Raw genomic sequence first — 14,084 nt, 5'->3', positions numbered from 1 at the left:
TTTATCAGTGTAGGTTGATGGAACACACAGGGGATATGAGGAGTGGAGGAGCTGACATTTATCAGGGGAGTGGAAGAGCTGACATTTATCAGGGTAGGGTGATGGAACACACAGGGGATATGAGGAGTGGAGGAGCTGACATTTATCAGGGGAGTGGAGGAGCTGACATTCATCAGGGGAGTGGAGGAGCTGACACTATTATTAGGAGAGGGTGATGGAACACACAGGGCATATGAGGAGTGGAGGAGCTGACACTATTATTACAGGGATCTCAAGTCTCCCTGATGTTCAGGAAGTCTCCCTCTTTTGGACAGCAGCTCCCTGATGTCTGCGAGAGAGGCATTTTCTCCCTGAAAGGTTTACTCTGAGTAAACCTTTCCGGTAAGATATCAGTGGGTAAGGTTTCAGAGTGAGGCTTGCCTCCTAGAGGAAGGTCATGTGATCTCTAGAGTAGCCTCAGAACGAGGCTTGGCTCTCAGAAGGAAGAAGCCACTTGCTGCACAGAGAGGGCGGATATAGACTACTACTGAGAGCAGGTACAGGCACTGAGATCTACTGCTGCAGGGTTGAGAGAGTGCTGTTAACCCTTTGTGGATAATATAGAATTAATTATATGTCCTGGTTGACTAGTTATAGAGAACATTTATTTCATTTGCCATCCATAGCAACTAGTCAACTGTGTATCAGGGACTTTACTCCTCAGCGTTTTTTTAAAAAGGTCTTGGGCTGCCTAATAAATTGTGACCTTTACACTGACAGATACTTGAATATCAATTCACAAATCTGATGTATATATAAATAATTATATAATATTATTGGTATATGGATAGTATACGGGAACCTCCCTGAAATAAGGTTTTGCAGGTTGGGATGTCTGTTATTAGGAGAGAGCGATGGAACGCATAATGGAAATGAGGAGTGGAGGAGCTGACATTTATCAGGAGAGGGCGACGGAACACATAATGGGTACGAGGAGTGGAGGAGCTGACATTTATCAGGGGAGGGCGATGGAGCACATAATGCGTACGAGGAGTGGAGGAGCTGACATTTATCAGGGGAGGGCAATGGAACACATAATGGGTACGAGGAGTGGAGGAGCTGACATTTATCAGGGGAGGGCGATGGAGCACATAATGCGTACGAGGAGTGGAGGAGCTGACATTTATCAGGGGAGGGCAATGGAACACATAATGGGTACGAGGAGTGGAGGAGCTGACATTTATCAGGGGAGGGTGACGGAACACATAATGGGTATGAGGAGATGACACAATTAGGCCTCATACACACAGTGTTCAAAGCTGCGGCTGGGAATTCCCATGGCAAGAAACTACGGATACTTTCAGTAGAAATTCCAAGTGTGTCCACACAGATGCAGCCGCTGGGCGGTTGCACACAGTATTTGCCACGCGACGCCATTGATTATCAATGGGGTTACATCCGCGTGGCAATCACTGAAAAAAGGTACTGCCAGCATGATCAACGGTGGTGTGCGATTCGGTGATCTGCGCGGTTTCGTGCACGATTGTCACGTGGTCACAGATCACCCAAGTGTGAACCGGGCACAACGATTACCTGCGGATTGGGAGCAACTCTTGTCCCTGAATGCAATGTCTCTGTATCCAGGGGCAAGCATTTCTCCTGATCTGCACGTAATCGAGATCCAGCCACTGTCAGTCTGTCATTACATTGAATAGGCACAGCGGCTGCATCTGTGTGGACACCTGGAATTCCTGCCACAGGAATCCCCAGCCGCAGCTTTGAGCGCCATGTGCAAGAAGTCTTATTAAGAGGAGGGCAATGGGACATAGAATGGATATGAGAAGTGGAGGAATTACCAATTATCAGGAGACGGCGATAGACAGACCGCAGAGTGTGTAGGAACTAGGAAGGGTTAGGGTAGTGAGAAGAAGGCGTTGAATTGCGGACTGTACAATTGCATAGAGCAAGCCTGCCACCTTGTGGCGGTAGAATGTTTACACAGACAAGGGCGGAATCTGTCAAGTGGTATTCAAATGAGCTCTAGCAGTTTTCCCTTCGTGTCAGGTTTCATAGCCTAGATTCTCTCACCATTGGCTGCAGATCATTGTTGCCGTGGTTACTGAGGCCTAGTGCTATCCGGAGCCTTTGGAAGGAATGGAGCTGGAGGAGCCCAGCAAGACGGTTATTCCCTCAGATCTGGGCGCTGGGGTTCGGGATGAAGACCTCTGCCCGTCTACTGTCCCTGAGCTGCTTAGAGCACTATGGGATGAACCCGAGAACCAGAAACGGAATCTCGGAGGCCGTGTGAAGTCTCACCGACAGCACCGATACAGATTATGTCCCCTGGGGAGGGAGAGCTATGGTAAGCGGTAGAGATTGTGCAGTCGCATGATGGTTGGAGGTCGTTATCAGTGTGTGTCTGATTCATTGTACATTGATACATGAAGGGCTCATGCACATGGCTGTCTGTGACCGTATAATAGGGGTGGGCAACTCTGGCCCTACAGCTGTTGTGGAACTACAAGTCCCATAAGGCACTGCAATACTGACAGTTACAGACATGACTCACAGAGATAGAGGCATGTTGGGATTGGTAGTTAAAGCACAGCCGAGGCCAGAGTTGCCCACCCCACAAGTGCTGTGTACAGCCTCCCTTAGAGGTCAGTGGCTGTAAGTGGGTATACACCAGGCTTGTGTAAACATGTACATGCTACTCAGAAAGCAGGCAGTCTGTGTACGTGTGCTGGTGTTTACACAGGTTTTACAGATGGGGTTCCTAAGGCACTTTGACATTTGTAATTGTGCAAACTCCTGTCTAATGTTTTTTTTCTGTCTGTGTCCTTTTGGTGAGATTTCTTTTTCATTTCTCTGTCAGAAACACAACGGAAAGTGAGAGAAATCCCCTCCTGGACATTTCCTGCTGGAACAGATGTCCTTACTAGGACATTTCTTCTCTCTTCCTGTTCTGATGACAACAGTAAGATTTTTCATAGGGATGCACTGATACCGGTTTTTCAGTATCGAGTACCGATATTTATTTATTTTCCGGTACTCGCCGATACCAAGTGCCAATACTGGTGCCGTGTGCCCCAATTATCAAGAAGCCAGGTCGGCGGATCATGACCCGCCGCCCAGCTTCCTGATTGCCTGGGAAGCCGGTGTTCTTTTGACAGAATATTCTGCCCGGCTCCTTTGAGTCTTTAGCTGAAGAATGTAGGGCAGGAAGCAGCATACGGGACAAATGTCATCTGTTTCGTCAATGACTAGGGGTGTCTAATTGTTAGAACACCCATTTCCTTCTATACTTTAAACTACTGTAAGTAAATTGTAAACAAGATATGTGAGCAATTCCTCTTTAAAGGAGAACTATGGGGTTAGGGCTTTTCCCCATAGTTCTCCTTAGGGTAACAGGAGGACACAAACTAGCGTCCTCCCGTCACCCTAAGCTCAGTATACCGCGAGCTACAGCTCGCGATATACTGAGACGTTGCAGCTGAAGCGGGTCCCGACAATTATGTCTGGATCCGCCCAGCTGCATGAGTGACAGCTGGCTCTGCCTATCTAGAAGCAGAGCCAGTTGTACCCGCCCCCTCCCCCATCCGTTCCGCCAGTCAGCGCTGGAGGATCGGGGTGGGGGAATCCAGTACCTCCCAGAGCCGTGACAGGATCGAGAAGTTAGGGGGCGTGGCGGGCCATTCAAGTGAATGGCGCAGTAGCCACGCCCTCCGGCCACAATGCGATCCGCCGCACGGGATAGCAAGGCACATTGTGCTTGCGGTCCGAACCTGTGCGATCAAAATGCTACAAGCACTATTTTGATCACATCGCACAGGGCCGGATAATCGGGCCGGAACGCACTGCATCTAGTGTGACTGAGCCCTTAATCCGAAGCTTCCATACAGACTGCAGTAAAATCATTTATTTACCATTCAGAAGACCTATGCCTGAAACTTGCCACCTGTGGGGTGGCTGTTATGCAGGATAAGGCCCCATTCACACTGAGCGGATTGCCGTGCGATTTCCGCCGCGATATCGCGCATTTTTGCTGCGCGATATCGCTAGAAGTCGCCGGCCAATGATTTTCAATGGAGCTGTCTTCATTTACAGCTCCGTGTCGCCCGTCACGGTCACAAGTCGCTTCTACAGGACCCTTTTTTTGCCGCGATTTTTCGATTTTTTTTTTAATGCAGCCCGACGTTGAAGGTCGCGCTACCTTCGCTGGAACGTCGCCCCGAAAGTCGCGCTATCCCGGCCGCACGCATCCGCTCCAAAAGGTATGTCACTTAGTGTGAATGGGGCCTAAGACATCACTGATGCATTCATTGGTTGCAGCTGTCTACACACCAGTTGCAGTACATTCAGTGAAAGAATTCCAAACGTTGTATGAAGTCCTTGAGTTGTGTTCCCCAAATATACAGAAAGTGCAGACATTATGTTTCATCCTCCATTACAGCCAGCCTGCCAGCCAATGAGATGTGACAAGTGCAGCCCGTCTTTAAGGAACTACAATATGTATTTGTCAAGCTGAGTAATAAAACAATAATAAAAAAAGTTTTGCAGGAGAGAAAGTATACTGTTGTATAGATAAGTTCATTCTGTTCACAATCTTATTTTTCAACAGCTCTCAGGAAGTTAAGAGAAGCAGCAAATGGGAATGATATAGATACAGGTAATTGTTTTGTTATTTATATTTGTATTTATATTGCGCTGACAATTTACGCAGTGCTTTACATAGTGCACATTCACATCATTCTCTGCCCTCAAGGAGATTCTAAGGCCCCTATCTCGGATGCATACATACAGGGTCGATTTAAACAAGAGCCAATTAACCTACCAGCATGTCTTTAGCCTATGGGAGGAAACCCACGCAAGCAAAGGGAGCACATGCAAACTCCTTGCAGATAGTGTCCTCTGGGATTTGAATCGGGGACCCTCAGTGCTGCAAGGCAGAAGTACTAACCACTACACTGCTGACATTAAACTCAGGAGTTAAATCTTAAAAATCCATTCAAGTACCCTAATTATTAACGAAAACATAGGTTATTTGTGTATCGCTCAGCTGTAGATCCTCAAATCATCCCTGGATTGGTGCTGATACTGTCTACTGTGGCTACTTTTGTTCTCCATGGTCCCTGTGTGTATTGTAAAGTAGTCACAACTCCAAGCTCGCTCCCGTGATGGACTACAATCTCAGTAGAAATCTAAATGTGAGATTGTAGTCCATCATGGGAGCGAGTATGGAGTGGTAGCTACTTACAACACACACAGGGAACAAAAGATAGCCACCCTCCAGAAGGATGGACAGTGCCAGCACCAATTCAGAGATGATTTGAGGATCTACAGCCGAGTGATACACAAATAAGATACATTTGTGTTTAAAAGTTAAGGTACTTGAATGCTAAAGATTTAACTCCTGAGCTTAGTGTCACTTTAATTAGTGTTATTGTATTTGTTGTAACTGAACTTCAGAGACCCCATAAACAGTGCATGGGAAAATGGACTCCCTACTACGACTGTTTTTGGAGGTGGATATTGAAATGTAAGAAAGAAAGTAGCTTATTGTTATGCTTGTAATTAGGCTCATGTGATCCTAGTGGCTGCATCTTTCTTTAAGTGATGCTGGTTTGGAGGATTCTAGCAATGGCCATGCTACATCACATCCTTCAAAGTTCAGCCTTTACGACTGTCATTTGGCAATCGTAGAGTTTAGTGCTAGGACTGCTGCGAGTAGACAGGACATGGAGGAGTCAATGGAGCAAGTACTCGCAGAACTCAGCTGCTGGTAATGCCTTTTGGTTACGTAGAAGATGAAGGTGAGCTGGAGACTGGTCTGGTAGCGCTTTCCATTAGACATTGGCCTATAGGAATACGTATATAAAAATGACATATTATACAAGATCTAAATGCGGTGCTGGAAAAAACACACTATTACAGGTATGATTACACTTCTCCATTGTGGCTTTATGATTTCCTTTGTGCCTGCTGTTCATCTTTCAAATGTTTCAGTGGGTAGAGATTAGCACTTCCTCATTTTCTAAGTTATTTTGTTTTTAATCGCCACAAATTTCTTCTGACTACAAACATATAAAGGAGAACTATGAGGTGAGTGATTTACACTCACCCTCATAGTTAGAGCCGACGTGTGACAAACAAGCTGTCACACGTCGACTCTATAGATCGGGAAGTGAGCGAACACATACCGTCGCTCGCTCACTCTCCGATCATCTCCCTGCAGAGAGTCAGTCACCGCTCCCTGCAGGGACACCCCCACCCCCCCTCCCCTCCAGCGCTGACTTGAGGAACGGACAGGGAAGGGGTGGGCACAGCTGGCTCTTCCTCTGGATAGGCAGAGCCTGCTGTCAATCAGCCAGCTGGGTGGACAGTATTGTCGGGATCCGTCCCGTCTGCGGTGCTCTCAGTACTATGACCCTTAAGAGAACTATGGGATAAAAAGGTAACCCTATAGTTCTCTTTTAAGTACATTGAGGCAGCATGTTTAAATTTAGCTAAACTTGAAGAACTCCAGGCAGAAATAATCTTAACCATTGCAGTGGGGTTACCCCTGCACCCCATCCTTCCTTCTGCTGCAGCCAGTCTTGCTGTGAGCCTGAGGTGTCAAGGATGTGGCATCATGCCGCTCTGAGCTTACAGTACTGTTATGTATTTAGATCAATAGCAATGAACCACCCACCGCTGGAGGGAAGAAGAGGACCTGAGGGGGGTATGGGGGAGTCTTGCTGTACTCTGTGCTCAACCTTGTGGAGTTGGGCTTTAAAATAGATTGTCTACCGAGCTCTAGAATAATTTACCAAATGTTTTTGTTTTTCAGTCCAACATTTGCTAGATGAAGGAGCAGATCCATGTGCGGCTGATGACAAGGGCCGCACTGCACTGCACTTTGCTTCCTGCAATGGAAACGACCAAATTGGTAACATAACATAGTGAATATCTGAGATTTGCTTTTGGTATAATTACAGAAAGTCTTGCATTATGTTTTGGTTATATTCAGTTTAAAACGGAACTTCTAACACTTGTTTAGTTTCAAATGCTGATATATCCAATCACAGTGGCTCCATCGACCCAGTCTGTATGGACAGTATGGCCACTTGCTAAAATAGCACAATCCACAAGCAGTTTAACTCTTCAATAAGTCACAGAAGTTGAATTTAAATTGGGCCGGTAAGATGGCCTCACACAGAGTGGGAAGTCTCCTCCATCATCTATGTGCATTGTGTTCCAGCAGCTGCTGTATTGATAGCGAGGCTCCTGCTGGGAGCTACTGTAAATCAACACAGCAATCAAACTGACAACAGGAGGTACAGGCATGTTTTATATTGGCACGACATCCTATATCCAGGACACAAATGGAAGATGGCAGAGGTAGACAGTTTTTTTTTCAATGTAATTGATACCATAGCTGCTGTAAGGATGTGTACGTAAAGCTCAATTTAGGTTTAACCCTTGGTGGTTACTGGTTAAGTTAGCATTTTGCTCATTTTTATTGTGTTTTAGTTTGCAATTTCATGTAGTTATGGGGCCCATTCACAATGGAACGTTGTGCCAGTTGCACGGTACTGCACACTAGGTGTGTTGTGCGATAGCGCGTGCCAAACGCACGGTAACATGCGATTAGCTCAAAACTCCGGTGTGGATGGGCCCTAAACCATTAGATAAATGAATACTTCCATCCATGTGTCTTTTTTTTGCTCCATTATTTAGTGCGTATGCTTCTGGACCATGGTGCTGATCCAAACCAGAGAGATGGGCTAGGGAATACACCATTACACTTAGGTATGATGCATCTTATAGTTCTCTTATATGGTAGTTCTCTGGATTTAATAGGTAGCACTTATACTATGTACTTTTCATTCTTCTTCCCAGCTGCATGCACCAGCCATGTTCCAGTAATTACAACACTTTTACGTGGAGGTAAGTTATCTTTTTGTATACTTAGTGTTTATATTTTCCAGTACAGGTAATAAAATATGTTGGATTTAAAACCCGGGCGTATGCTGTTCTCTTTTGCCTTCTCTCAAGGTGCCAGAGTGGATGCCTTGGATCGTGCTGGCCGAACCCCCCTTCACTTAGCCAAGTCAAAGCTGAACATCCTGCAGGATGGAAAATCACAGACCCTGGAATCTCTGCGACTGGAGGTGAAACAGGTAAGATTGCTTAATTAAGCTATTCAAAGGTGCCTTAATAGCAAAAGGTTCATTTTGGTGCATATGAGGTTAAAATCCTTAAAATAAATGTATAGTTCATATAGTAATTCTTTAGAAACGCATGTAAATTAAATTCCTCCATTGCGGTATTACACAATGATTGTGTTACTTCTACTCCCACAAAGCAAGTCTATAAATTAAACAACGGAGTGAAAACAATGCCATCAGTAGTGAGGAAAGATGCCCTTGTGTAAACTCCAAGCTGACTTGTTAGAACTTACACAGGACTCTTTCCCCATCCTATATGACCGCTCTGGGTCTACCAGGCACCAGTGTTGTCATATGCAAGAAGGTGAGCCAGTGATGTGGTCCTCCATGCCTGGAAGTGTCAGGTATTATTCTTAGCTCCTGATGGGTAAAAAGAGTGGCAGAGGGGCGGAGAAGTATCCTCTTCAGGAAATAGCATGTTATTGGACTGTGGAACCTTGTAATGTTTGTTCATTTGATTTGTAGATCATCCAGATGTTGCGGGAGTATTTAGAGAAGCTGGGCCAGCAGGAGCAGACCGAACAGTTAGATCAAATTTGTTACAGACTACAGAGGACAAGCACTAAGGAACAGGTAATGACTAGGGCTTGCTGTCTCTTATGCATACTAAATTATGGGCCTCATTTCTGACCGTAAAAAGGAAAGGTTTGTGTTTCCCATAGCAACTGGTCAGATTCTTCCTTTTCTTTCCTGCTATTTCATAGCTGCTTTGCATATTGTACCTTAGTTTGGACAAAATTTCCCAACATTCCATCAAAGGACACAGCTCTTGCTTCCCGAAGGTGAATAATTTAGGGAGGAGAGTGGGCAATTATTGCTAACAGGGGATAGGAGGGGGGGCAAGCATTATAAAGAAGTTCTCTCCCTCAGTACACATCTCTGTCCCTCGTTCTGCTTTAGTGCTCATAGCAGATCCACTATCCCTCATTCTGCACTGCCTTAGTATACAGATTGAGATAAAATATACATTAAAGCAGAGTAAGGATCTGATATGTGTACTGAGGCAGAGCAGAACAGGTAAAAGAGAACTTAAAGCAGAACTCTGGGCAAATCAGATCTTAATCCTTGCAGTGAGGCTATCCCCACACTGCAAGAGTTAAGTGCGCATTTGTCTAGTAAGCTAAAATAACAAAGTTATACTCACCCGAACCACGATCCCGGCTTGCTCTTAGACTGCTCCCTTCAACCTCGCTCCCCCTCCACTCCAGCTGTCTAAGGCCATGTGAGTTATCATGTCCAGTACAATTTTGTTGGAAGTGAGGATGCAGAGGGACAGAACATCACTGGAGCGGAGGAGGAGACAGGCTGGAGGGAGCGGTGTAAGAGCAAGCCGGAATCGTGGTTTGGGTAAATATAACTTTGTTACTCTAGCTCCCTAGACAAAACGAGCACTTAACCCTTGCAGTGTGGGGATAACCCCATGGCAAGGGTTAATATTTTATTTGATCCTCTTCTCTTTGTTCTTCCATGGCTCAGTGCACAGACCAGACCCTACAACACAGCTGGTTTCCTCTTCACACAGTTGACTGGGGTGGAACTATTTAATGACATTTATGGAACGCCCACTCAATACACTGTTTATCATACCCATCTTAGGGCTTAGGTGGGACAATTGTCTTAGACTTTCTAACACCTATGGAACCTTTTAATCACGCTGGCACTGTCATTACACCACCACAGTTTAGATATGCCTACAGATAGGAGGAGGCTGTACATTTTACCACATATTAATGCACAGAACTAAGTGCCATTCATTGACAGCCCAACACAAATATTAAGCACATGAACTTGATTTCTGTGCACTGTATGATGGGAATGGCAATACATACTGGGAATGGGCGCTAAACTGTTTGGTGAATTTCCCCTAATAAGCAGAAGTAGCCTCTGAACTTGTCACTGTGGGTGTACACACGCATACCACTGCAAAATAGTGAGTTAGAGGACAATGGGTGGGTGGGGTATAGCTGAGAATTAGTATTCTTAGACTGTGTATCTACTTTAAATAGTCTTTTGTTAAAGTATTATGCCCGTTTATTTGTTTAAGAGTTTATATATATATATATATATATATAATCTCAGTGAACTGAAATTCATAAAAACATGTAATGTAGGGGAATCTTCAGGTGCATGTGTTCTTAAATGACAGCCATTGATTTACCACCGGTGAATGTTTGGTAAATGTCACGTTCACTGCTTTGAAAACAATACCCCCTAATGTTGCTCTGTGGGCAAAGGGTCATCTTTGAATCAAATGTATGTTTTACAGGTGGACGAGGTGACAGAGCTTCTGGCCAGCTTCACATCCCTTAGCCTCCAAATACAGAACATGGAAAACAGGTAGCCAGACTTGTGACTACTTCTGTACTACATGAGGAACTCCTGGAGTTTTCCAGTCACCTGTTTACTGTCTTACAATCGTGGACTGTTGGCTACCTTGATTATGATCTAAGTCTAGCTGTAATGTTGAAATGTCTGCGGGTCCCTAATGGCAAACCTTAAATCTGAACTTCAGGATCCCGGAAAACATCATTTTTTAGAAACCTTACCTCCCACTTATATGCATTTGGAGTTAAACATTTAGCCTGGTTTCACAACTATTCTTTGTAGTAATGCGTGGTAAATGCAGAATTTACAATAGCATGCAGCGTACAGTAGCCTGCAACACACCCTCTCTATAGTGCGTGATACAACACACATGCTATGTGTTGTGCTGTGCTGGATTAAAAAAAAAAACGGTGCTCTGTTTATTTTTTGTTATTATTGCCATCTGATGGTAGCCTGTTCACAATACTTATGTTACCTTACTGGGACACATGGTAATGCGTGAAACCGAACGTACACATGATCATGCCCTGCAGTGGACCCTAAAGGTTCTAAGGTGCCCCTAAAAATGTGCAAGTAGGTTTATTTTGTTTATAATACTTGCCTCTCATGATTCAATGCAGCCACCTGATAATATATTTGCTGCTGGTCTGGGGGTAGTCGAATCATGAGCCAAATGTTTGGGTGAGCAGTATTCCTGCATATGAAAGTAGTGAACTGCTGGGAGCTTACTAGGTTTACAGGCATACAGCTTTAAAGGCTGATACAGAGGTATTCTTAACCAAACAAGATCAATCCAGCTGGTAAGACAGCTCATTTCCATTGCCTGGGCTTCAGGTTTAAGGTTCATTGTTAGATATTGTCTGCTGAAAAAGACAACAAGAAACAAGTCATGGAAACGTATGGTACTATGACCATCCCCACCTCATCGTTTCAGTGTTGTCTTCTGTCAGCAGGTCCTTGTTTTTCTTTGGTAAGTGTATTGCCTTGAGATGTGCATGTTTCCTCCATCTCTATCTGTTTACTTTGCTGCTGTTAAGGGCTTGATCACACCAAATCCGGACCAGATCTGCATGAGTTTCTGCACATGCAGTGCAGTGTGTTTTGCCACGTTTTTGCCGTGTTCCGGTCTGTTTTTTTTTTTTTTTTAAATGGACTTTCAGTGTGTTCCAGGGCGTTGCATGCGTTTTGCATGCACTTTGGTGCGTTCCAGTGCAGAAAAAATAGGCCATGCTGCAGTTTCTCCACATGCTCTGGAACTGAACGCTCTGTTGTGAACTAGAGCACAAAATACCATTTGGAATACATTGGATGCAGTTTTGATGCGTTCTGTAACTGCTCTGCATCTGCTCCGCACTTGGTGTGAACAAGCCCTTAGTGTTCTTAAACTGACGTCAAACTCGGGAGTTAAATCTTAAAAATGCATTCTAGTACCTAACTATTAACAGAAATGTATCTTATTTGTGTATCACTCAGCTGTAGATCCCCAAATCATCTCTGAATTGGTGCTGACACTGTCCTTCCTTCTGGAGTGTGGCTACTCTTGTTCCCCATGGTCCCTGTGTACACTGTACTGTACACCGCTCCAAGCTCACTCCTCTGATAGACTACAATCTCAATACAAATTAGTAAACTAAACATGAGATTGTAGTCCATCACGGGAGCAAGCTTGAAGTGGTGGCTACTTTACAAACAAAAGTAGCCACCCAACAGAAGGACAGTGTCGGCACCAATTCAGAGATGATTTGAGGATCCACAGCGAGTAATACACAAAAATATACATTTTTATTATTAATTAAGGTACATGAATGTATTTTTAAGGTTTAACTCCTGAGTTTATTGTCACTGTAATGTTGTGTCCTGAGATTTGTGACTTATTTAGTAGTGTACTACAAATTGCAGTAGCACATAGTGACCAATCAGCTTATACACATTTTTACATTTAATGTCATTTTTTACATTTTAACAACAAATGTATAGCTGTTTGGTTTCTGTTGGATACTGCGCATTGTATCCTTGTGTGTTTTCATCACATCGCTTGTATGATATGTAAGTAGGGTTTTTGCAGTACTGCAGTGCACATCAAAAAGTTGTTTGGTGTAATTTTGTATGTTTTGCATATTTAATGCAAATCCAGGGCAAAACTGCCGTGAAAGATGTTACCCATCAATCAGGTGGGTGGATTTTATGTAAAAAAAAATTCCCTTTCATGCACAGCTTCTGTTCTGTTTTTTTTATTTGTGATATGCACAGAGAAGGACTATGTCTGACTGGAAAGTTTATTACCTACTCGATTAATTCCAGTAGCCAGTTTGTCTTTCAATATGGTGGCTACATGTGTTGATATATAAACAATTGCAACCATAAAAAATTGAGTGGGATGGAACAGAAAGACACAGGTAAGTGAGAAAAGGGAAATGAGAGGCAGTCGGATATAACTAGGGAAATGCACAGCAAAGATAATATATTGATATTGAATATAGTGTATAAAAAAATATAACAAGTGTTTGAGATCCCACAATCAGATTCTACTAGACATACAGATCTTTCAGATGTTTGAGTATCCATCGTAACAAGAATATCGGTTTTAGGTGGCCTGATTTTAAACATTTTGCACTGGAATTGCGTTAAATATGTTTGTTTGTTTTTCTCATCCATTGAGGGACACAGGAATCCAGATCTTGTCGGGTTATACTGCTGCCTGCAGGAGGTTTGCACACTGGCAAAGAAAAAAAAATTGTGGGCCAGCCCAGGATAACCCGCCCTCCTTTTCCGCTCTTCAGAAAGTAACGTCCAGCTGCTGTCCATTCCTACTGCGCACATACGGTTGGTTACCTCCGACTGTCTGACCCTTGCTGTCTACTAGCTGTCGAAGTCTTGAGTACCTGAGGCATTTCCCTTTATCCTGAGCCACGAGGTTGAACATGTCTGTATTTAGCCACAGCGGGGACTGTCCCGCTCCATAGGATGACCCCAGTTTACACTCCCCTAACGGTTCTGAGGACATTTACTTTGTGCCCCCTGAAAGCATTGATGTCTGTGATATAGAAACTGCTTACCATATGGATATAGGGTCTGCTAAATCGGAGTTCTCCATAGCTCCTTAAGGTGAGGTTGCATCCCCTGCCTAATCAGCAGCGGCTTCCACTGCAGTGAAACAAGACTTTGTGGCCTAATTCACCCAGGTCCATGCTGGTGCTGACTGCTGAGATTTCTAAGTTCACTCCCATGCCTTCCCCTGCAGAATACATTTCTGATCTCCCTGCAGCCTTAGAAAAGGCTGGGCCAGAGGTCACTGCTACCATCTCTGACTCACATTTAGGGTCTCCTCTGTCTCTCCCTGCCAAGATTGTGTTGAGGAATTGCAGTCTTCTGCTATTATCTCAGAATTGCATGAGATTGTCTCGGCCCTTATTGATGCGATACGTACCACTCTGCATCTGGAGAATAAGCCTGCTGTGTCCAGTCTTGTGTCTTTCAGAACTCCTACAGCTACATAGACCTTGCCATTGCATTTGCTCTTTGAGGCATTCTCCATTAATATTGGAAGCACCCTCAGGGGTCCTGGACTCC

General features: G+C 44.4%; 1 protein-coding gene across 1 annotated transcript; it reads left to right on the top strand.

Annotated features, from left to right (window-relative positions):
- Positions 1-2,033: 2,033 nt before the first annotated feature.
- ANKRD54 (ankyrin repeat domain 54) lies at positions 2,034-10,705 on the top strand. The gene is made up of 8 exons (XM_018567543.1): positions 2,034-2,341; positions 4,601-4,648; positions 6,809-6,907; positions 7,699-7,770; positions 7,861-7,908; positions 8,017-8,141; positions 8,655-8,762; positions 10,456-10,705. The coding sequence occupies exons 1-8, from the start codon at positions 2,134-2,136 to the stop codon at positions 10,528-10,530; spliced, it is 783 nt and encodes a 260-aa protein (XP_018423045.1). The 5' UTR covers positions 2,034-2,133; the 3' UTR covers positions 10,531-10,705.
- The last annotated feature ends 3,379 nt before the right edge of the window (positions 10,706-14,084 follow it).

Source organism: Nanorana parkeri, unplaced genomic scaffold (assembly GCF_000935625.1).
Source record: "Nanorana parkeri isolate BGI_ZX_2015 unplaced genomic scaffold, ASM93562v1 scaffold1060, whole genome shotgun sequence".
Classification (NCBI taxonomy): Eukaryota; Metazoa; Chordata; class Amphibia; order Anura; family Dicroglossidae; genus Nanorana; species Nanorana parkeri.
The sequence above is the reverse complement of the archived record's forward strand: the minus strand, read 5'-3'. Positions and strand labels throughout refer to the sequence as shown.

Coding starts and splice junctions, on each gene's coding strand:
- ANKRD54 (XM_018567543.1), top strand. CDS start 2,134: ATGGAGCTGGAGGAGCCCAGCAAGACGGTTATTCCCTCAGATCTGGGC. Junction 7,771..7,860: donor GAATACACCATTACACTTAG/GTATGATGCATC, acceptor TCTTCTTCCCAG/CTGCATGCACCAGCCATGTT. Junction 7,909..8,016: donor TACAACACTTTTACGTGGAG/GTAAGTTATCTT, acceptor CCTTCTCTCAAG/GTGCCAGAGTGGATGCCTTG.